Consider the following 24,057-nt stretch of genomic DNA (forward strand, 5'->3'; position numbering starts at 1 on the left):
TTCAGCTCGTCTTAGGTGCGGCTACACTATTTTAAGGTTCTGCAGCGAAAGTTTTGATGTTGAATAACGGCTTCATTATTTAAGTAGTGTGTGAAAGGACCTGTTATAAAGAAAATATTCACTAATTACTCTTATACCAGTTACATGTGGTCCATGTTCCTGACACAGACAGGCCTATCTTTATAAAATTCAGAAACGTGTTGTGGGAGATAACCGATACCACTAAGTGACTAGATAGATAGAAATCTTAAGTACAGATAAATCAAAGGCATATGGCATGCTCAAGAGGTGATTTCAAACAAACTCTTTAAATTTTTATTTTGTTTGTTAACAAAATTAATATTGCAGTACAATATATTCCTTCTGATATGTTGTAGAAAACGTTCAGGACGAGTCAAAAGGCACAGTTGTTTACATTATTTACAGTTCCATCTAAAATCATAAATATTTAGATAAAATAAAGAAGCCCAAAGTAAAAGTGCTTAAAAATAATTTTAACTGGAAATAATAATACATACATACATACATAAATACAATCAGTAGCAGTTTTAATAAATGTTTTGTATTTATTATGAAAGTGTTCATTTTGTGATTTCTTTTGTACTTGTCAAGATATACAATTTTGGGCAGCAAACAAATATAGAAATCTGACAATTTTCTGCACGAAACTGGAGTAATCATGTCTCTTCCATACACAGTGATCGCATATCTCAGACCAGAGACATTATTTCTGTATATTAGAAATGTTTTAAATGCCTAAGAACAATTGACAACAATCCACAATAAACAGGACTGTGATGTAGGAAGGAGGAAGAAACTGACTGTCCAATTGCTGGAGGACCATTTTGGTTATTAATTGTGAACCATGAAATGTGGTGTTAGGAATTTTAAATTTCCCCCCCAACAGGGGATACCAGAATACCATTTCTTAGTCTGTGACAGTCTTTTTCCTCTCTTAACTATTGGAAATCCTCAAGTCTAGAAATACAGTAGTCAGAAATACAGTCTTTTCACTGTAATACACTGCCTAAATGATTGCCTAACTTTTCCTGAGATTACACGAGACCGAGCGGAGACTGGTGGAGATTACACGAGACCGAGTGGAGACTGGTGGAGGAAACTTTGGTGTCATTGGGATCTATGGCCACAGCCCAATAAGCGAGGTTACACATTATGCTGACGTAGTGTGCAGGATGACTGACAGACAGACATAAAAAACACATCGTTGGTGGACAGCAGTGCAAGGCAGTGCAATAGATTTGGTGGCAGATTAAAACAAGCTTTGACTAGATCTGTATTTGGGAATCAGAAAAAAAAACAAAAGATAGAAATAAAAGACCCTGACAAAGACATTAAAAAAAGTGTTAAAACTACCAAATAGGATTATAATCAAGATGACCCACTACTAAAACGTCCCATGGATATAAATAACAATATAGTTATAATAGCAGTAATACAGACAACATGAACAACATCAAAGACAATAAATTGCTTCCATTCCCACCTATACAAGAATATGTTGACCTCATAAGAAAAACCTATATGAAACTTTTTTTTTCTTTTTTTCTTTTTTTTTAATATAATTTGACATTTTTGACAATTTTTCAGAAAAATATGGGTTCCAAAGAAGACAGGAGCGCCTAACAAAATTCTTAACCATGCTGCAGTTGAATCTCTTGATCATGGGCAGTTTTATGGTTATTCTATTATTGCTAAGTGTTACACTCCTTCAGACAGGAGACAAGAGTCTTACATGAGGTCCAGTAGTTCAACTGTTACAAGTCTTTCATAACAAATGGTTCAGCGTTGTTTAAAAAAAGGCTTAAAAGATAGAGTTGCCTAATAAATAATTTGGCGTCTAAGCCCCCAAACTCAAAAAGGTCCATCTTTAGTTACTTTAGTTAAATAATAATTGGTCTGGACAGTAATAGGTTTAGAATATACCTGAGAAAGTACAAAAACAAGCAGTAAAGCAAATAAAGTACTTCATTCAGCCTGTGGTCAATGTTTTCAGCTTTATCTTTAGCGCCTTTTGTCAACCATTTTGTCCCTTTGTTCAAGCCCATGGGATTGGGGGGGGGGGGGGGGGAGACTTTATGGGGTCAACAGGTCAAACAGCAGTTTCAAAAATCACATGTTCAGGTTAGAGGCCCCTCAGGTGAAGCAGAACGGACCTCTTGGTAGAGGGAGCAATATGCTGGTTGTCATAATAAATAATATACCACTAATCTGTATCTATAGAAATACAGCACGCGCACACACACACACACACACACACACACACACACACACACACACATACACACACACACGTGTGTTCATGCATGCATTCAGAAGACTGCATCTTAAAGTACGAAGGCACTGACTCAAATGAAGGCATTTCTTCCAGGTGTGATTTGGTTCCCTCAAAACAGGAACGATCAGGGGACAACAAAAGCAAGGAACAACTGACCGACAAGGCCGTGGTCATACATACGCAAGCGCCTCCGCCGCCCCCAAACTCCTAAAGGAGCAGCAGGACTTCAGCAAGACTCTGCCTCTACCACCGCTCTGAAGAACACGTGTGAAGCATCGCGCGCGAGAACACTCGAAAGCAACGTGCATGGCCAACACCTTCCTGGCCGAACAGAAACACAATGAAAAGAAACAAAACATTTGTTATACAGGTGACTCGGATGAGAACTGTGTCCTTCATGGAAAAGCAACAGGAGTTATAGTGATATTTACTATCGGATCAGTTCAAAACCCCCCCAGCAAGTTCCAGCGAAGCAGAGATGACTGCTGAGACGTACTCAAGCTCACTTTTCTGAAGAATGTCTTAACTAGTGTACCTTTAACTGAAAGTGTAGATTCCCCTCGTAAACTGGGAGGTGCACCAGGTGAGGAATACGGATCAGACCTGCTCTGAACACAACCATCTCCCAGTTTCGTCCCTGACCTCATTTGAACGATGACAATCGCACAGCAACTCCAAAACAAGCACAGGCCACCGACATGCATTCGTAAAACGGACAACATCCTGATTGAACGCGCGCGCACACACACACACGCACACACACACACACACACACACACACACAAAAACGCTGACCAAAACACAGCTGAAAGACCTAGCTTATGGTCAGCATAGAATTGACTGAAATCGACACAAGAAAGAAAGAACCAAAAAAAACAAAAACAACAACAACAAAAAAACAACACCTCTTCAAATTCGGGACACCCAACAAACATCACAAACAAGGAGAACTGACAGTACTGACAGGCGCGTGGCGTAGCACCGCATGGGTGTACCACACCCGGCCATTAGGTGGCGTCCCAGTCCACGGGCTTGTACTGAATGACGGACTGACGACGGTCAGTGGGAGCCCCGCCAGCCATGAGGTCCAGGGGCTCTCGGGCGTCCAGCGCGTCCATGCTGCAGTGGCCATTGGCCAGCGGGAGGTGCACGCGCTCGGACGAGGGCAGGAAGGCAGGGGAGAACGAAGCAGACGGGTGAGAGAATGACGGGGAAGAGGAGGGCGGGGCCTGCGACGAGAACGGGTACGGGAGCGACGGCGCAAGGACGGACGAGTCGAAGGCAAAGCCGAACTCATCCTGCTGCGGCACGGAGCCGTCCGCCACGGAATGGCTGCCGGGCGCCCGCGAGCCCAGCTCCGGCAACCGACGTTTCAGCACGAGAGGCGCGTGCTTGCTGGCCATGTTCGACCCCTCTGCCGCATGCATGCTGGGGACGTGCGTGTGCATGACTGGGACACGCTGATGGCTGCCCTGCTGTAGAGGAGGGAGCTGAAGCGCGTGAGGCGCACGGGACGCGTGAGGCGCACGGGACGCGTGAGGCGCAGCGTGCACACGCCTCTGTAGCTGGCGCCCCTGCAAGGCGTGGTTGTGGTTGGTCAGTGTGCTGCCGTGTGGCTTCATCCCAATGAGCTGCTTACTGTCATTGCCTGGAAACAGCCGCAACGGCCGCTTGTCGAATCGTGCCGCTGGAGGGGCGGAGCTCTGTGCGCTGAGCACTTGGGGCGTGCGTGGCGTGCCATGCTGGAGTACGCCGAGCGCCGTGTGCTGCTGTCTGAGCGTATGGACAGCCTGCAGACCCCCCTGCTTTAGCATGTGCAGGTTGCTATGGGTGGGCAAAAGGGGCGGGGCCATGCGAGTGTTCCCGTGCTCCGACGTCACCCGCCTGTCCCTCTGCTGCTCCTGCGAGATCAGCTCTTCTAGGTGAAACGTCTCGGGGATCTTCATCCCCGCTCCTCCTCCTCCTCCTCCTCTCTGCATTTCGAACACGCCAGCCAGCCCTGCCAGCCCGTTTAGGGTAAGCCCTCCGTTCCCTCCGTCTGCTTCCGCCTCCGGCGATGGGCATGGGCTGAGGGTGAGGTCCAGCACCTCGTCGGCTGGCCGGCTCTTGGGCAGGGCCACGCTGGGGTAGGGAGGCGGGCTCCGGAGGCGGAGCGGCGGGTTCCCGAAGGCATCTGTCGCGCAGAGACGTTTCTGCTGCTCCAGGCGGAGGATCAGCTCCTGGCGGGCACGCAGAGCCTGCTGCTCCTGCTGTGCCTGGGCCTCCTTCTCCCGCCGCACTCGCTTCACCTCCGCGTCCATCTGCAAGAGCTCGCCACGCACGCGCTCCACACAGTTCTCCGGGATCTTTATACCTGAGGGAGACAGAACGCAACTTCACAAAAAACCCAAAATACTCCCGTCCCATCTGAAGCGGAGAGAGAGAGAGAGAGAGAGAGAGGGAATGGGAAGCTGGTTGCCATGGCGTCGACACCCACCGACTTGCTTGCTGTTCTGCTTGGTTTTGAGACGCACGATCTGCAGCAGGCTGGAGTTGGTGACGTCCGAGACGATGTCAGCCACGCGCTTCCACACACGGAGCAGAGCCCCGCACAGCATGTGGTACTGGCGCAGACGCATGCCCAGCCAGCACTCCTGACCCTGCTCCACCTGCTTACACTTGCCTTTCCTACACACACACACACACACACAGTCATTTCTCTAGACACATGCTTGCACCCCCCCCCCCCCCCCCCCAGCCCCCGATGCTGTCTGCCACTCACCAGTTGGCATGGCTGCACTTCTTGAATGAGAAGACAAACTGATTCTCCCAGCAGTCCTTGGCTTCTTCGGGCAGCACCTACAGTTGAACAAACCCCACCCCCAAACAAGGCACCATCACACATGTGCCAATAGGACTCCTGTACTGAACCCATTCACCCACTAGATGTCACTGTTCAACTGCAGATTTGCTGTTCCAGCTTTCAAGTGAGAACGCTGTAACAAGAGTGTGTAAGTCTCATTAATAATTTCTCACTTTATGACACCCCTGCTGCACTGCGGTTATGTAGGGGAAGGACTGCGCCCCAGATATAGTTATTTTTTAACTATAGCACACGCAAAAAAACTGGACACAACTAACCAGTGTTGTGTATAATTAGTACCAAGACCAAAAGTAGGGCAAGTGTCAGTGTGAAGTCTCCTTATCGTTCTCTGGTACATTAAGGCTCCTCCGGGGAGCTCGGAGGCAGTGAGGGGTGTTTCAGGGCGGAGGGTTCACTCCCCACCTTGCGGTAGCGCAGCTGCAGGTTCTCCATGTTCTCCGGGTGAGCCTGCCTGCCGATGTTGGGCTTGTAGATGATGAGGTTCCGCCCTCGGCCTTGCTCAGCCAGCAACACGCAGGGCTGGCTCCCACGCAACTGTACACACACACACACACACACACACACACATACTTAATGTCCGTACCAAGGCGTGAGAGTTTGTGAAATGAGTTATGTAATTGTGACTGGTGTCAGCTGGCTGTTAAACAGTGAGGCATGAGCAAGCACCTTGTGGGAGAGGTAGAAACCCTCGTGTTCTGCTGTCAGCGTCTCTGCTTTGCTGAGGGCTTCGTCCCAGGGCATCCCTCGGTCCACGCTGATCTGGAAACAGCAAGACAAATCTAGTCAGATGGAGCATTGCACACACATTATTATATGTACTCAGTGATGTTAATGAGCTGTTACTACAAAAAAAAAAAAGCCCCATCTTCGCACTGGAAGGAGGGAAGGCAACACGAACCTTATAGAGGGTGACCTGGCCTTCCTGGGGGTTTCCGGGGGTCAAGAACACTTCCTGTTCTTCCTCATGGATCTCATCATTACCCGGAGCGAGATCTGATAATGGGAGAACATGAACAAGCACGCGCGCGCGCACACACACACACACACACACACACACACACAAATTATACCCTAGCTCTATACCCTGTTCTTCCAGCACTGGGTGTGACGCAGCCTCATACCAGCCCACATGTGGTGACGAGCTAATGACCTCCTGAAGCCAGGAAGCCCTTCTGAGCGCAGCGTTCAGGGGCCTTACCCAGAATGCCCATGTCGTATTTGCCTTCCTTCTTGTCCTTCTCAATCAGGTAGTCGAAGTTGTCGGTGAAGTACTGGAAGAGTGCGTTCTGGTGGTGCACCTCCAGGCCCAGGATGCGGTTCAGGAACTTGGTGATGGTGCAGTCTGGGAGAGAGGACAGCGGAGGAGGTCAGGGGTGCAGGCCAGCGCAGCGGCAGAAGACGCAGGGTCCACGATGCCGTGCCCGGCCTGAGTCGCACGCGGCTGGTGTGAATGGGAGTTGTTACCTTTCTCTGTGTTGAGGCCAAAGCGTAGATCCTTACAGAAAATGCCCACATCAATCATGCCTTTCTTCATATCTATGACACACGCGCACGCGCACACACACAGGGCCGAGTATTATTACCTGGCACACGGAACATGAGCGAGTGGATTTGTATTCGTTAAAGCCGGCTACAGTTCGGCTTGCGCGCCAAAAAACCCAGCGCCCACAGCTTCCTACAAGCAGCGCTGTACAGAAGGTTTGACTGGCAAGACGCTCTAACCTGCAAAGAACCTGTCTTCACCGCCCAGGTAAGTTTTGGGTGGGGGGACCTTGTTGTCGATGTGTCCCAATATGGCTTTAGTGATCTTATCCAAGGCTTTGGTACCATACTGGGGAAAGGAAGTGAGAGAAGCGCTTCCGTTTAGGGCTGTATTTTATAGACCTTTTCTCACAACCATGTGCGGCGGACCTAGAGGCCAGAATACACAAATGTGTGTCCCCACATGTGAGTGTGTGCAAATATGCCTACTTTGTTTTCAAAGTTGTATTTGCTCAGGTCTCTGGACTCAGTGGCTCGTCTGTCACCATGGGTCAGCGCACCCTGGTGGGAAAATAAAACAAAAAACAAAACATTCATACATTTTTTTTTATGTTGCTTCTGTTTGTGTGTCTGAGAGTCAGTGAGAGACAGACGCTTCATTACCAAGCTCTCCAGGCGCTTGGCTACAATAGAAGCAAAGCGTCTCTCTCCTGCCAGCTCTGAGATCAGGAAGATGTACTCTGGAGCGTTCACCTGGTTAGAGCGATGAGTGCGACCTAATGAAGCAAACACACACACACACACACATTAGCAAACGCCATACACACCATTTCATTCAACCAATCTCATGCTCCTGACACCTCAGCCTGCACAGGCGTCACACACACACACACACACACACACACACACACACACACACACACACACACACACACACACACACACACACACACACACACACACACACACACACACACACACACACACACACACACACACACACCGAACTGCTGGATGGCACGGTCAGCACTCCAGGGCAGCTCCAGGGTCATGTGCACCCTCCTCCTCTGGTTCTGCACACGCTTGTCAGCCTGCAGGGAGATGCCTGAACTGGCTGCCTCGGAGATGATTGCAACCAGCTGGGTGTGGTGGGGTGAGAGAGCGTGAGAGAGATAGGGGAGATGAAACAGACAGTGGCATAAAAAAAGTGAGAGAGGGAAGGGCGTTACGCAGGGGCCAGGGGTTTGGGTACAAATATTGACACACGCTGTAAAAATAGTTCAGAAACAGTCAGCAGCAGTATAGACCACGTCATGTTTGTTGGTGGGCGGGTGGTGACTTCCGCCCACTCTAGAAGAGCAGGGAAAGGGGCGGAACCTGCTCACCTTCTCCCCAGCCATGAAGCGCTCCTTCTCTTTGATGTTAACGTGGTCGATGGTGAGCCCCTGCTCTGCCCGCGACTCGTACTGCACCTTGCCGTCCGGCCGCCGCACTACCCGGCCCTTCCGCCCAGTCATCTACACGCACACGCACACACACACGCGCACGCACGCACACACGCGCACGCACGCACACACACACACAAAACCTTCATTTATGCAGGCAACCTCATTAAGAGCACGCGGCCTGGACGTTGCGCGGGGATGTAACGAGGAGTGTGGCGGTAAACGCTGACCTCAGACACCCTCTCTGGCCCCCCGAACCTGTCGATCAGCTCGTCCAGCGTGTTCAGAGGCAGCTCCTTCCCCAGCTCAGCTATCTTACCCAGCAGGCCCTGCTTCAACTCCTCCAGTTTTGCTGAAGACAGCAGAAAATCCATAGGTTACACACACACACAGGCTCGGATGAGAGTGCTGGTTAAGGCTCTTATGTGGTTTAGCAGTCTAGACTGGAAATCAGGCTCAGATTTAATAAGCATATCCAACGCCGGCTGTCCACGTCCCACTGCCCTTACTGGTCAGACGGGATGAACCAGCGTGAGACAACGCTCTGTGGGATTTTAAACCTCACTTCTCCTGGACGTGCTCACGGCGAGAGCGAGAGACCCAGAGAGAGCGCGGGAAAGGGTCACGGGCGCCCTCCTCATGCATGCACATACCGCTGGGCCCGTTGATGTGGTTGACAAAGATGACATCGTCGTTGTCCTGCAGCGACTCGGGGGAGGAGTTTGAGTCGCTGTCGAGCTCCTCTGAGTCCGAGTCCGAGTCGTCGCTAATCTTGATGACCCCGCCCACCTCCACGCAGTGTTTCAAGAACTTGGGGGGGCGGCCCCGTGGCTTTCCTGCGAGACCCCAGAAAGGAGGTTCTCTTTAGGGAAGATCCGCACACGTCTAGCACAGACTTGGTATTATGAAGCAGCTGTGTTCAAAACACACAACTACAATTGGTATTGTACGCTCACGTACGTTTCCTTTTATTTCCAGCCATCTTCTCTCGCTTGGGTTTCTCCAGTGGAAAGTGCTTCTGTACCAGAGACTGGAACACCCCCCTGTAGAGAGAGCACAGCCTCCTCAGTCCCAACACCACAGAATCACTCACACAGTGCAGACACACAACCACCCAGGTCCTGTTCACTTACGATGGCAGGCAACCTCAGTGGGTTTGAACAGGAACACGACATGGTGCAGAACGTCCGGACCCGTTCATTTAAACGTGCTCGGTGCCAAGCTTTGGCAGAGGCCAGGAAAAAGGCAGACAATCACGCGACGCCGCATGCTCGTTCCGATCCCGCCAAGGTCTTTGTAGTGGTGACTCCCCTAGAGGACGCTAGCCGCCCCGGGAAAAAGGCGTCGTTTTCACCAGGCATCCCAGAGACAACTGGGCGTATGGGGGGGGGCCTGAACTTTGCCCTGATTCCCTCACAACACGAGTTCTGCTTTATGAACGATGACAACACACACACAAAACAAAAAAAAAAAGTTCAGCTGCCCAGATGAGCAGATGATTGTAGGGCCGACTACTCTCCATGAGACCCAGACACACAAACGCACGGCTGTCTGGGAGTTCACAGTGAGGCAAAGTCCTGGGTCCTGGAGCAGTTCCGCGGATAGACAGCGCGGCTGCATTTCTCAGTTGCTCTTCCAGTGTGCCCCGTGACCTCAGTAGCCCTGCTGTCCCATGCTAACCTGCTGCCAGCTTCTGGGACCAGAACGGTCAAGATACCCACTTCATCAGTCGGATCACGACTAATAGTAGACGCGGAGGGGGGTGGGACATGGGGGAGGAGCCAAAGCGACAAGTCCCGAGAGGGGCCTCTGCCTCCCAGCCAATAAAAACTCACTCGGCAGCAGAGACAAACCGGTCCAGGTGGCCATCGTTCTCATCCAGGACCTCACGAGTGCGGGCCTCGCCAGTCGACTGCAAGCCAATCACGATGCACTACACACACACACACACACACACACACACACACACACACACACACACACACACAGTTTTGATAAGCCTTTACCATATTTACTAAGAAAAAGTGAAGTAAACGTTAAGGACGTTTGAGAGGAGTGCAGTGGGGGCCCAGACCCAGTGCCTCACCTTGCCCTGTTCCATCTCGGCCCGGGCCAGCTCCACAAGGCGCCGCACTTTGGCGGCGATGCAGAGGTACTTGAAGAAGCGCTGGTGCGAGGACCAAAACTGGCCCCACAGGGACTTCCGCGAGTTCAGGCCCAAGGTGTCCGCCGCCCGGGTGAATACGTCCAAGGCCTCGGCCCACTGGCAGAGAAGCACGGACAAAGCATGGGTCAGTTCACGTGCATCAGTGCACTGATGGTACATTGGGTCACCCACAAGGTCAAACTGCTGGGGCAGGGCTAGTCCACACTGGCCAACCTAAGGGGGTGGAGTTAATTTACACTGGCCCAACCCACTGGAGGATGGTGTGTCAGATTGCTGGACTGCCACAGATAGAAGTATGACCAAGTTTGCTTGGGTTCAAAGCTACTTTCTTCCTAGCAGTCCGTCCAGTTCTCAGTTTACAGTCCTCTAACCCCAGCCTTTGACCTCAGACAACCCCTCACCAGCCGGGCGGCCTTGTTGTAGACCAGCTTGAACTCGCTGTCCAGTGTGATCTCCTCGATCCGGAACGACACGCCGGAAAAACTCAGCTGCCGGGCGATGTACATGCCGCTGACTTTCATGTCCATGGCAACTATCTCCATGGCACCGACGCCCCTGTGGGAAGTGAGGAAGGGCAGCTGTTGACCTGCACGGAGGTTTGGTCGCTATGACCCTAGCATTCGTACCCATGCTCGGGGCAGCCCCAGCTTTCAGGGTGCCGCTCGGCACTGACCTCTTCTCGATGGCGTGCAGGAAGTCCTCGAAGGTCTTGAAGGGCGTTCCCTCTCCCCAGATCCCCAGACGACTCATGTAGATCATGTTCTTTGGCTCCGAGGCACCTGCAGAACAGCAGCGACAGGACAAAGGCGCCGGGCGTGCGTCCATTACCCGCTGGCGTGTGGAACAAAAGCCTCTCAGCAGCACAATTGGAGGCGCCGTTGTATGACGCGTGTCTTTTTTTGTATGACACTTTCAGGACTCTAGATTTTTGTGTGAGTGAGTGAGTTAGAGCGAGAGCGAGAGAGAGAGCGAGCAAGCTAGCCTGCCTACTGACCTGTGGCACTAGCATACACCACCCTCGCCAGTGGCAGCTTGTTCTGCAGGTCCAGGACAGCTTTGCCCATCTTGGTGGATGTCGCATTTTTGGCTTTATGGCACTCATCGAATACGATCTGGGAGGAGACCGTCGTCAAGGAAACATGTGCAACTCAGGTCCAGCCAGGCTCTAGGAGCCAGCACCGGTCCCTGCATCCCTACAGCAAACGCCTGTTTCTGCCCAGAAGACCGTGATCCAGGAAACCCTGTCCTGGATCTGTCTGGAGAGGACAGTGCCCTAAACTGCATCGATAGGGTTTAAAACAACTGAAGTGGGATCTGTGACAATAAAGCCCCGATGTGCTCTAAAGTAAATAACGAGCAGATGTGTGTGCGTGCGTGCGTAGAGGGAAGGATACGACTCCGTCAAAGTCGGGTCTGCACCAGTCCAGGATCTGCTTCAGTCGGGTGCGGTGCTGCCCCCCTGCCTGGCTCTCCCCAATCAGAGCAGAGTACGTAGCGAACAGAACGCCCTCTGAGGTAGCTGTGTCTCCATACTTAATCTGACACACACACACAAATTACCAGTCACACGAGGCACTAGAATACCCATGATGCCCTGTGTACAAAAGAAGGAGCAATACAGTACTTGACAGCATCTAAAGAGACGAGCAGCAAGAATGTTACGTATGCAACATGAACATTTCATAATAAGCGAACTGCACCTTGTTTAAAGCAAAGACGGGGATGTTAGGTGCCTCTATGTCCTTGAGGTCTCTTTCTGCATCATACTTTAGATCGTTAGACACGCTGAACCTGAAAGAGAACAGGAGGGGAAAAACCCACATTTCAGTGTCTTAAAGAAATCTGACAAACCGACGGCCAGAGGTACGACACCCACTCGACTTGGCAGCATCATCGGATCTTAGAAACAGGTATGTTCAGTCCCAAGGAAGCAAACTGACCCTACACTTCCGTTTGGTTATTTTATGGTTCAGGGATACTACTGACTTTGAACACACATGTACTTAACAGTAAAGTAACAGGAGGAAAAGCTCAAAAAAAAAAAAAATGCTTGAATGAGAAACCTGGTAACACGACACGCCTGCATGTCCCCGTGAGATGGACGTCGCTGGGGAAGTGGACAGGGCTAATGCGGGAGGGAGCAACGTTCTGCTTTTGGAACGGGAAGGCATCTCTTACCACAGGGCTCTCTTCCGTGCCTTTAGGAAGTTCTCCAGTATGATGGCAGCCACGGTGCGGCCTTTGCCCACACCAGCGCCGTCCCCGATCAGGAAGCCCGCTCTCTGCTTGTTCTTCAGGATCACCTCGTGTTGCTGAGGAGACCGGGTGAGGAAAGCAACAGAGGGTCACTCAAGGGCTGTTTTGGAACCTCTCCAGAACACAAGCTGGCCACGAACGAGACTGCGGATCCGCGGAGAGAGGAGCGGTCTCGGAACCGCCGCCCGTCTGCATGGAAACGCAGCCACGAGTGCGCGACCAGCGGCTGGCACAGAAAAATCTATTTGTTGCTGGCGGTTTGGCAAAGTTTGGCTCCCAGATCAGCTAAAATGTGTGTTAGCCACCCTGCTATGCAAGTAGCTTAAAGGCTACTGGCCATGATGAGGTCACGCTACTAGCGGCAATCTCCCCGGGAAGCTGATGCGAGAGTGGCCCCACCCTGCCCAGCTGGGCGGGTGCATGTACCTGGCAGGCGTAGATGATGGCCTCCAGCTGCAGGGCGGAGAGCTGGCCCGTACTGATGGTGCTGTCTGGGATGGACAGGGTGTAGGTGATGTCGGGTGGAGGCACGCTGGACAGGGTGCTCGTCTCCACCACAATGTCCGGGTGAGAGATGCCTATGGTGGCTGCACACACACACACACACACACACACACACACACACACACACACACACACACACACACACACACACACACACACACGACAAGCATTACTAATTTACACAGTACACACCACAGGCAGTCAGCTTTCTGATATTTTGAGACCTGCAGCAGTTTAGACTTTCAGGGAGGATCTGTAACCATCCAGCCAAGCCAGCGGTCACCTTCCCTGTGTCATGTCATGACTGGTCATTATCTTCAGCCAGCGTGAGGAGTCTTGTAGCTCTACCCAAGACCCTTAGTCTGCCCCGTCTGGCTGCGGACACTTCGGACAATTTATACACGCGCTCTGCTTCCGGAGCATTGCATGCCCGCGTACATTTCAAGGGCTTGTACTCGGCGTATGTATCCACGTGACCGAGCTCCTCCGTCTCCTCCTCGTCCGCTTCCTCTTCCTCCTCGGGCGGGGGCGGGGCCACTTCATGGAGCTGGAGCCCAGAAGAGAGGGAAGAGAAGCGGCGTGAGAGGAAGAGCAGAGGCGGGAGGACAGGCACGAGTGCGCGGGACGCTGGGGGCGCTAAGCTACCTTGAATCCGGCTAACGGCGGGTTGATCGGGATGACATCCAGATTGTTCAAACCTGAGAACTTCAGGTTCAACTGATGGGAGGTTGATGACATGGAAAACACAAAAAACACATGCAAACACACAGAAATCACACACACATACAAATCCGCAGAACATTAACGATGGCACACACAGTGGAATGAGTTGGACGCTAGCCTCTCGATGATCACTACCAGCTACGGGTGGCGTTGTACCGTGTTGCACTTAACACTATGTGTAGGTTCTGTAACATGCACTGTCTACTCTTTAGTTACTGTAATCCTTACCTGCAAATGTCTTTAACCAAAACTCTGGGCTCACTCATGACTGTCATTACACCGACATGTTCAACAAGTACATAGAACAGGAACGCTCTTGAACAACTAAATTAGGTGCTTCCCCAAACAAGTCCACCTTTAAAAACAAGAACAGAAGCACCAGCAGCAAAGGCCCACACAGTAAATCTACCCCAGCAGACAACAGACACAGACGCGTTCGTCTGACTTGTACAAGGTCACTACAGACGGCTAAAATACCATCCAACTGACAGGAGTAAAGCGTGCAGACGCGTCCCACTGCCAGATGCTTCCCAGACGTGGCCGAATCCCAGCCCTGCTGCACCCTGGGTTGGGTACTGAAATCCATTACCAACATGGCACCGGTTCCCATTACGACTGGTATCTACCAGACCGGCTCACGCTGCAAATTTCGGTGACGCTTAAAAGGATCGCTGGTTAGTGAAAAATTAACACAATTTTCACTTACCCAAGACACAGTTGATCTGCCAAAACACGTTTGGAGTCCAAATCTTGTTTCTTTAGTTTAGAACAGCTGCCAACATTGCTAACACACTGGAAACCAACAGCAATGACAGCAGCTGTCTGCATGTCCACAAACATCCCTCTGCTTGCTCAAACCAGGTTGCTGCCTGGAGACATTTCACAGCAGAGTTCACAGCAAGTCATATTGCTTCCTATAACACATCGACAAGTCTGTGGGACCTTTAATATGACCCGGATGTGGTTCGAGCCGGTGTAGGGAGGTTTGTGGGCATGCATTTCCGAAAGCTGTTTGGGTTGCTGTTGACTTCCAGCGTTTGTTAGCAGTTTTTGTTCTAAACTTGTTTCAAACTTCAAACATGTCTTGGCGGATGGACTGCATAGGGTTAGGGTTTAATAAAAACCAAATTAAAAAGACAGACATTCTTTAAATATCGTTTAACATTTATTTATTTATTTTTAAAAGTATTTAAAAACACAGGCATCGGGAAAACCCCCAAACCATCCACAACTCTAGCTACAGTTGCGGGTTCGCATCTCATCTGAACCCTGCGTCACTCCCACCAGCACTCGGGTGAAACGCACTGCTTGCATGACAAAAACATGCCTGCAATGAGTCGTTTAGAAAACATCCAATTTGGGAAAAAAAAGAAAAAAAAAAAAAGAAAAAGAAAAAACCTGCTATGGCCCTTGAGGCTGCCTCACAGTCCATTCTGCCAACGCCTGCATGTGAGATCACACTCTGCTATCTCACAAAACCTTAGCATGTATGTAATGTGGCTAGCGCAGGGCCTTACAAATGTAGTCCACCACAGCTAGTCCGTGTCCAAATCTTAGATATGCCTGGTTTTGACTCACAGGGTAATTACCAAATGAAGCACTTTAGAACTGTGAACTGGCTGCGCAGAACCAGTCTGTGTGTGTGTGTGTGTTTATGTATGTTTGTTACCTCTCTCTGGTTTGGCCCAGCTGTGTCCCAGTAGGCTGGTGTGGAAGCGGAGCCCTGGCTGGGACCAAGAGCCAGGCCGTCCAGGCTGAAGCCGGAAGGGTCTGTGTACTCGGACAGCGAGTCGGGGGGCGAGGAGAACAGCGACGCGTTGGACAGGTCGTCCATGCATGACAGATCCTGCAAGGAGACGATGCTGTAGGACACCGCCAATACACGCAAATCCACGCGAGCACAAACTCATTATCACATCAGAAAGGTTAGGCGAACAATCAAGTCGCCATGACAACCAAAATGCACTGAAAATAATTCCCATAACATTCACCTGCTTTTAGGAAGTGTTGTCCTATTAAAAGCTCAAACCGGGTCAGGCCCAAACGATTTTTGTAATATTTTTACCCCCTCAAATCTGCACATAAACCCGGAGATGTGTGACGTGACGTGAGAGTCAGGCGCATACATATGCAGCGCGGATGTGACACATTACTTCAGCCCTGGGGGTTAATCTGCCGTCAGGATATTTCACGTTCCCAGATTTTTAACGGCGTTCCTGTCTGGGTCCTCCATCACGTTGTCCCTCTCCGGGGAGACACACGACCGACCTCGAGACACGATCGCTCGCACAAAGACAAACGCACAAATCAACATGATAACCACAGCGCACTTGCTCTGAATGTTAATTAATCCTAGTGTGTAAACTTGAAGGGTGAGGGGTAGAGGTGTGTGTAAGCTGAACTGGGAGATGGGCCTGCCTGCAGGAGATAAGGCGCTCATCTAGTGTGATGTCAGCCCTCTCCTCACTACACCCTCACTTAACACCTTCCTCCCACAGTCACGCGAACGCCAACCTCTTCCTCTTCCCTGGCGCACCCCTTTGTGCGCAACAGCAGCTCTTGGCCTTTTTTTTTTTTTTTTTTTTTTTTTTTTTTTTTAAGTCTTTGTTAAGTCTGCAGATGAGGAAATGGAAAATCGCTCCGGTTCAAACATCCAAAATGCCAACTGCAAACATTTTTCTTTGGTAGGGGGTAGAGACGTCAGCTGCTGAGATACAGGGTAACGGTAACGCAAGTGGTGTGAAGAGGTGCCAGTGCTTAAAAACAACGCGCACCTACAGACTGCAGATAGCAGGGATGTCCGAGCCGCAGAATGACACGCTGACTGGGAACAGGAGTATTAGGATGCTGTCGCGCTCGTCCCAAATAATTGGGTCTGCGACCAGGAGCGACTCTGGGCTCGCCTAGCGGAGGGGCTCGTTGTTGCTGGCGAGCTTTGACGCGGAAGGGACTCCATCCAGGCCGAGGCTCGGAAAAGCAAAAAAGGTACCTTAGGCACTGAACCTCAGGGCAAAATATTTGATCCAAAACTGTAGTCTGGTGTAGACATGACAGTGTTCCAACCAAAAATCACCTCACAAAAGGAAATAACGCACAAGGTAATATCTGACACAAGGAAAACACTGTGGCCACGAATGGCCAGTTGAATCGGAGCAATCCGAACGCTGCCATTAATTACAGAGGCATCAGTTATGCGTGCAGCGTTGACCTGTTTTGAAGTTATCTAACCGCCCGATACCCAGATAGCTCGCTGCAATACAGTTGGATAGCATCAGGTCATATGACAGCTAAGTTTCAAATTTACACCACAGGACACAGATCACTGAGTGTGCAGCTGTGTTTTGTGTGTGCATGTGACAGAGAGAGGGGGAGTGTGTGGGGAGAGAGAGAGAGAGAGAGAGAGAGAGCGGTGGGTGGGGTCATCTCCTTTCAGGAAATAACGCTTCTGCTAGAGGGTGACCAAAATTACTGGTAGGCCGACCCTAATTTTACCGAGTGTGCTGTGCAGAAGATAGACCGAAGATTTGAAGGACAGAGGGCATCCCTGGCACACAGGCTCTCCAGATCAGCTCATGGTGCTGGACAGAGTCTCTCCAGCAATTACAAAGACTTGAATTAAAAAGATTTACATCTAGACCCATGTTTACAGCTACATGACCTGCTAAATTCATACTCCGTACAGAACGCGCTTTGCTCAGTCTTTCTTTCATTTGTTTATTTTTTGGTCCTATTCAACCCAACATCTAAACAACCAAAAACAAAACCAAGCAAATTATTAACTGGAATTTTGGTCATAGCCGAAGGAGGGAGGGAGGGGCGTGTGTGTGGAGGCATGGCACAAGCCAGGGGTCGAGATGGAGCACCTTCACCTTGACGACCCCAGGTCATGACGGCAAGCACCCCATACAGGCCACTTGCAGGGAAGGCAGGGGTCACGCGCACTCTGACCCCACCAACGTCCACACACGCACGCACGCACACGCGCGCACGCACACACACACACACACACCCCTTGAGCCGCTTGCCATTTTTTAGATTTAACATCATTATTATTCTCCTTTTCTTAGTAACAATGCTTTACAAGGAAAAGCATTTATGAATTGTGCCACAATGTAAATACTGTTACAACAAATGAACAAATGTGTTAGTATACCTGTTATTTCTACATCTTGAGTTTTTCAAAGGGGAAAGCAGCTTTGTCTAGTAACCGATCGCATGGTTAACAGAGTTATCAAATGAGATCAAACCTGGGGGGGGGTGATTAACAGGAACTGACACCCTTCTACGCTAACCCTCTCTCCCTCCATCTGAAAACTGCACTATCAGTCTAAGGCCTAAGAGAAAGTAGAAAAACAGACAAAATGTCTTAATGAACTCACACTTCATTTAAATCATGAATACAAAATAAATGTGGATGGAACAACCCATCCGCTTGATTCTCTGTCTTTGATTTCTAAACTTTAATTCACTGAATGAATAGTCATTTCACTACACAGCACACTCAGACCCAGAGAGCTCCAGCTCAGAAGGAAAGTGAAAGGGGAAACCCAGCCTTGATCTATCATATATCACTGCCATTGAAATTGTGACGGGCCTTGCTTTATGGTTTCAGTAGATTCAGTGAATGAATATAGATCTGAAATAAAAATGTAAAAATTAAACAAAGTGAAAGAAATGAAAATACTGGTAAACCTGGTACCTATGGGTAGAAACAGGTATGCATTGCAGAATTAAACTAATTTTAGCACTATGACTCGCAGATCTTTGTCCTGCTGCATGGTGATGTTGGAATGGCGAAATGACAGGACCCCCCTGAAGGAACAGCCTTCTGCTTACCGGTGCGAAGTCTCCGTTCCTGCCCGTCGTGAGGTCGGAGAAGTCCACGTCGGCCAGCGAGCTGAACACGTCTGCGGCAGAGACGCAGGGCTGGAACGGCCTGGGAGGAAGGAGAAAGCCAGCGGTGAAAAACCTGCCTTGTGCCTCCATGCATTTCCTTACTTCTCAGTTATTTACAGCTGTGGGAGAAAGTTTCTCCATCTCGATTTAATGCATATTAATAAACTAAATCTTATTAATAAACACTGTGTGGACCATTCTGCAGCTCCTAATAAACAATTTGTTGAATTAATCAACATACTTTTTTTGTGAATTATGAGCCCTTATATTTAGTGACTACTAAAGTTTGTAGACAATAACTCCAACCATCACTTTCAGTACTGCCCCCATCCCCCTGAATATACAGGATTCATTGCCATTCTGCCATGTCTTGCTTAAATGATATAAGGTAATAAGAGCATTTTACAGAACTGATGCCTGGTCTGACCCGCAATTCTACAACACAGACGTTCTTCTGTGCACGCACCGAGATGCACTTCTCCCGGCTGCTGCTGTTGAGGTTTGCGAGTTGCATAACTCAAATTCAAAGGTTTTAAGGTTCTAGGCAAACACCGCTGAAATCATTTTACACACCTTTTCCGAAGACTTTGATACTTTACTGAGCAAAGGGTTGTTTTTCACCAGTGGTTTAGGTGCAACCCTGATCTACCTCACCTGATCCAGTTCATCAGGCCATGTGGGAACGTCTGAATATCAGAAGCAGGCATGTTGGACCATTGTTCAAGAAAGATGTAACAGCAGAAAATGATCTGCAGTTTTGTTTTTAATATGTCCATATCATTCAGAAGCTCTCTCACAGAGGCAGGTTTTAATGACATTTGAAAGGTCTCAGGGAACCTGATGACTGCGATTGGAAGCATTAGCCATGCTACTTCAAGCTCGGTATCACCAAATGACGTGAAGCCGACTGATTTACGTCCCCTAAAGTACAACACGAGTTGCACCTACAGAGTAAACAAAGTTATCAATGGTGTGAAGTTCAGTCCATGCAATTGAAACGCAGCAGCAGGTGCGAGAGAGAAGCTCTAAGCAGAAGGAAAACAAGTCTGTGGTCTGACTCCTTCCATGACCTATTCTATGTTCATCTCTGTGGCCTGGAATTTCCAGCGTCTCTCTGATTAAGCTGCCCAAAAAGGTTTTGTTCACACGGCTTCTCATGCTTGAAGTACTTCATATTTAAGAGGCACAGTGACAATAGAGACGCTGCAATCATACGGGACCCAGTAAGAAAACACTGTACGATATGAAGAACGCACACGTCAGTTACACTGTTACAGGCTTCAGTCATAACACAGGACAAAAACTCTGCGCATAAACCCATAAACACCTGATATTTCCAAACAGTACAAAACCAACAAAATCCATCAGCATACAACCGTGGACTGCTGGGTCAGTGACGGCACAGCCCATATATTACGGTCTGCTGAGATATTATTTTGCAGAGGCCGGTAGTATAACACAAACTGACAAACACTACCCATTACGCAACCCCAGAAAAGCCACTTTAGAAACAATAAAAACAGGGATGACAAACACTGGTCATTTACTCACAGCAAATGGCTGTAACCCAATTATTCTTATTAACGTTTTCATAATATAAAATCGCTTCGCAATCTTAAATCATCAGCCGTCACAGAGCAGAGAGGCAGGACATTAACGCCCAAGGCTTTACTATTTGGGTGATTCATCCATTAGAAAGGTTCCTGACACGTGTGTTTCTTTATCTAGTTTTTTTCTGGGGTTTTTTTTGTTTTGTTTTTTTGCAGCGGTTGCAAGAAGTGTGCAGAGACAGGCCTGCAGGACGCACGAGCAGCAGACGGCTGCATGAGCGATGACGGGTCACGTCACGAAGAGGTTCCGCTGTGCAAACAAGGAAATGTGGGATTGGTTCCTGCTCCACCAGCCCGGAGCGGCTCTCCCCGAGGGAGCAGCTCTTTTGCCGTGCCCTGGAACAAAAGTCGGCTGCCAGACAGAGGCGTGCAGTCAGACTCATGTCCGTGCATGCTCGCAGGCTGAGCTGCACAAGGGCTGAACTCCACACACTGCTTTGTTACACCACAATGACTCATTAAGATTGGATTCTGAGCTATATTGTGTGCCCACAACCATCATAAAAAAAATAATAATAAAAAAAAAACCCACTTTCCAGTGGAAACAGCAAAAAGATGATGAGGAGTGCTTGCAGCAGCTTCATCTATCAATCTTTTATTCTATGGCTCAGCATTTCTATTTCCTGTCTCTGGCCTGCCTGGGATACATTTCTTATCTTAAATCTGACTGGATGACTGAGGCAGAGAGAGAGAGAGAGAGAGAGAGAGAGAGAGAGAGAGCGTGCGAGAGAGAGAGCGAGAGCGAGAGAGCGAGAAAATAGTTTCAAGTCGGCACTTACCTCCCAGACTGTTGCGTAGGATAGGGCTGGCTGAAGTCGGACTGCTGAGAGAATGGCCAGGCGTTAGAGGAAAACACCTCACTCTGGAGAGGGAAAGGAAAGGAGCAGATTGTTCATAGGACTCTGTGGTTCAGATGGATAAAAACAGCTGAGGCGGCACCTGAGGTGGTTTAAATGCTAGTTGGAATGAGGTGTGATTTAAAGAAAAACAAACACCCAATAGTGTGTTTTAAAAACACCCAGCATGTGCCTCAGTCAGTGCGGCTTTACAGTTCAAAAGTGCATTTCAAGCAGTCTGATGAATCGGTGCAACCAAATAACCACAGCCACACACATCCATCGAAGTTCATGTTACCATGAACAGCAGTACCGTTAAGTCTTAGCCAAGGGGCAGGTTGACGACCCATTTGAGCAACTGCAGCGGTAAAAGTGTGAAGCACAAACAGCAATTATTTCTTTCTTCATATTGTCAAAGCTGAAGCTTGTTACAAAATCTAATGGGAACAGAGGCAATGAAGAACAGGGAGATGAAGAAAAGAAGAGAGAAAGGCAAGAATAAATGAGCAAAAAATTAGTCATCGCAGAGTCGTTAGCCATGTAGCTCCTGCCACAAGTCAGAAACGAAGAGCCCAGAAGCTCGCAGTCCTGCATACAGGAGGCACCACTGTGCTGGGGGTATACTCTACTGAGACATGGGGGTCTCCATTCTGCACACCCCATGCAGCAGCTTAAGGCTTTGGTGCTCTGTTCAAAAACACAATGGCTCTTGCCATTTAAAACTGCAGCACTGCCAAACTAGGTCAGCTCCCTAGTAGCTTTCCTGGGGTTAAACCAGAAACCTTTCTATTGTACCACACCTCTGGTGGGAAGCTCCATCTACCACTGCACAATGCAAATGCCGTACCGTGTTGTGGTTACACTGCAATTCAGTGCTGCTCGGTTATGGATTTGAATTGATATTCAAATGTGATTTCTTAATAACCGAAACTCAGTAAGTTTTTTCTCCTCTACAATAATATTATATCAAAAAAAGGAAGAGATTCATTTACTCCCCCATAATTTCAACTTGGTGTATATATATATATATATATATATATATATATATATATATATATATATATTCATTCGTTTAGATATGTGCCTCAAAGAAATAAGCTCAAGTGTTTTTTGTCCCTTTTCATTTATTTGATTTGTTTTCTCCTCTACATCATCGCACCCCACTGTACGTACTGTGCTGAACAGCACAATGCTAGCCCAGTCTGTCAGCACACCCCACCCCCGACACCACTCACTGAACAAAATGTATTATGCTCAGACCTACAGCCGCTGTGCTGCTGGTGAACACTTCACACATGGTATAGCTGCAGACGCAGCTGCACGACCTGATTACAGACAGAGCCACGTAAACAAATGGATGTACAGACTCTGTGAATGCCAGTGACTAGCATTCTCATCCAAGCACGTTAACGCGTGCTGGTGGGAAGCTTCAGAATTATCTAAAGAGGCATGGGCTGGAAATCCCAGACTGCTAGTACTGTTGCATGACTGAGGACAGATATAAGAAATGTTTCACATACAGGGCTCTGCTTGTGTCATTATAGTAATGGTGCATTTAAAAACATGTCAGCATTTAGACATGGGTCTTCAGCTTTAATGGACCTGGTAAAAAATGTGGAATGGGTTTCCAGTGATACCTCTATAGAGTTGGGGAGAGGAGGACTGGGCACGCTATATTTGGGGCTCCCCAGATGAGGGCCGTCTGGGTGCAGGAAGTCCTCCGTGTCCATGACAACAGATGTGGCAAGAATGGGCATCAGGCTATGTGGAGTTGTATGGCGACTGAAGAAGCCAACGTGTCAAGCGAAGCGACGTCTCGTCATTTTCCAGCCATCTCTAAGGAAAGGGGAGAACGAGAGAGACTGGTCACAAAGCAGAACTGATTTTACACTGTGTAAAATTGGTACGCACCGACGTGAAACGGAATATAGTTTTCATTCTCTTGCGAAATACAAACATAGATGAATCTTCCTGATCTGGATGCCGGGGAGAAGTTAGCTAGCAAACAACGGCGAGGTGCAGGGGGAAACGGTATGGGGAGCAGTGTTAGCTGAGGTTAAATCTGAAAGCTAACTCAACGATCTGTTTCGGTATTACACTTTTTAAAACCTGCTCCAATAGCCTACAAGTTTGCTGAACTTGGCCACACAGTTATGCTAATGCATGTCCAACTAAATAGCCAGGATAGCCACCTAGCTGCCCAGGTAGTTACACGAGGAACAGCTACGGTACGCATATTTTTAGCCTGGCTTTTCCTTCTCCAATGCTAAAAGCTAGCTGGCTAACCTAGCCATCAAACATCAAACAACATCGAGCTCATGTCCAATCTTTAACAAATGTCACCACGGTCCACTCAAGACTAACTTAACTACGGGATTTAGCATAAGAGTTATCTTAATACCTTCAAGAATTACAAGCTGTACTACACAAACCAAATCCATTTCACTCGTTTTAAACTCCTGGCGATGACCGTTAACCGCTCCGGTTTGTTAACGAGGCCGAGCCCTATTGTTTGACCAGCTAGCTGGCTGCTGCTAGCCGACTCGTTAGCCTGCTAGCTTAGCTAACTTGGCTAGCTGACTAGCCTAACGATATCCGCTCGAGCGTACGTTCGAATTTCCTCTCGCGTGCGGAGTGCGCTCACCGCGCGCAGTCGAAGCCTCCCCTCCCGCGCCAGCCGCGTATCGCCGCGGCCCTCCGCCTTCGCAATGGTGTCGGATCGTGTAAATGTGAGACTTTTAATCCATATTTCTCGGCACGGTTGTTTATCTCACTTCCTGGTCGACGTCGCCATCTTAACTTAGCAAGCGGAGGGCGGGGGGGGGGGGGACGTGGGGGGGGTGTTCCGCCAGCGACGATGTCGTCACGACTCCGCTAGCTGGGACTCCTCTAGCCGGTGCACACGGTGGATATCTGGAGAACAGACGTGCCGGTTTGCTCCAGGAGCAGGCAGCTGTCTTATTCCAGCTACACAAAAGT

The 24,057-nt window shown here is 49.2% G+C and overlaps 1 protein-coding gene across 3 annotated transcripts; it reads right to left on the reverse strand.

The window, feature by feature from the left end:
* Window positions 1-289: 289 nt before the first annotated feature.
* sbno2a (strawberry notch homolog 2a) lies at window positions 290-23,878 on the reverse strand. Of its 3 annotated transcripts, none has more exons than XM_035528087.2 (32): window positions 23,723-23,878; window positions 22,716-22,914; window positions 21,022-21,104; window positions 18,573-18,672; window positions 15,406-15,582; window positions 13,659-13,730; window positions 13,452-13,560; window positions 12,936-13,096; window positions 12,432-12,565; window positions 11,954-12,044; window positions 11,648-11,791; window positions 11,248-11,365; window positions 10,927-11,032; window positions 10,655-10,808; window positions 10,173-10,349; window positions 9,922-10,019; window positions 9,047-9,129; window positions 8,740-8,922; window positions 8,317-8,438; window positions 8,027-8,158; window positions 7,645-7,780; window positions 7,305-7,417; window positions 7,131-7,202; window positions 6,882-6,990; window positions 6,624-6,695; window positions 6,358-6,501; window positions 6,058-6,152; window positions 5,826-5,918; window positions 5,562-5,693; window positions 5,058-5,134; window positions 4,773-4,963; window positions 290-4,649 (listed from the first exon to the last, which is right to left on the reverse strand). In XM_035528087.2, the coding sequence occupies exons 2-32, from the start codon at window positions 22,833-22,835 to the stop codon at window positions 3,304-3,306; spliced, it is 4,944 nt and encodes a 1,647-aa protein (XP_035383980.1). In that variant the 5' UTR covers window positions 22,836-22,914; window positions 23,723-23,878; the 3' UTR covers window positions 290-3,303. The 3 variants fall into 3 exon arrangements, with proteins under 3 accessions (XP_035383980.1, XP_081579443.1, XP_035383981.1); XM_081723317.1 differs by having other exon boundaries at window positions 23,688-23,878; XM_035528088.2 differs by lacking the exon at window positions 23,723-23,878 and adding an exon at window positions 23,480-23,638.
* Between the last annotated feature and the right edge of the window lie 179 nt (window positions 23,879-24,057).

This window comes from Electrophorus electricus, chromosome 11, assembly GCF_041902795.1.
Source record: "Electrophorus electricus isolate QZ-2024a chromosome 11, ASM4190279v1, whole genome shotgun sequence".
NCBI classification, from domain to species: Eukaryota; Metazoa; Chordata; class Actinopteri; order Gymnotiformes; family Gymnotidae; genus Electrophorus; species Electrophorus electricus.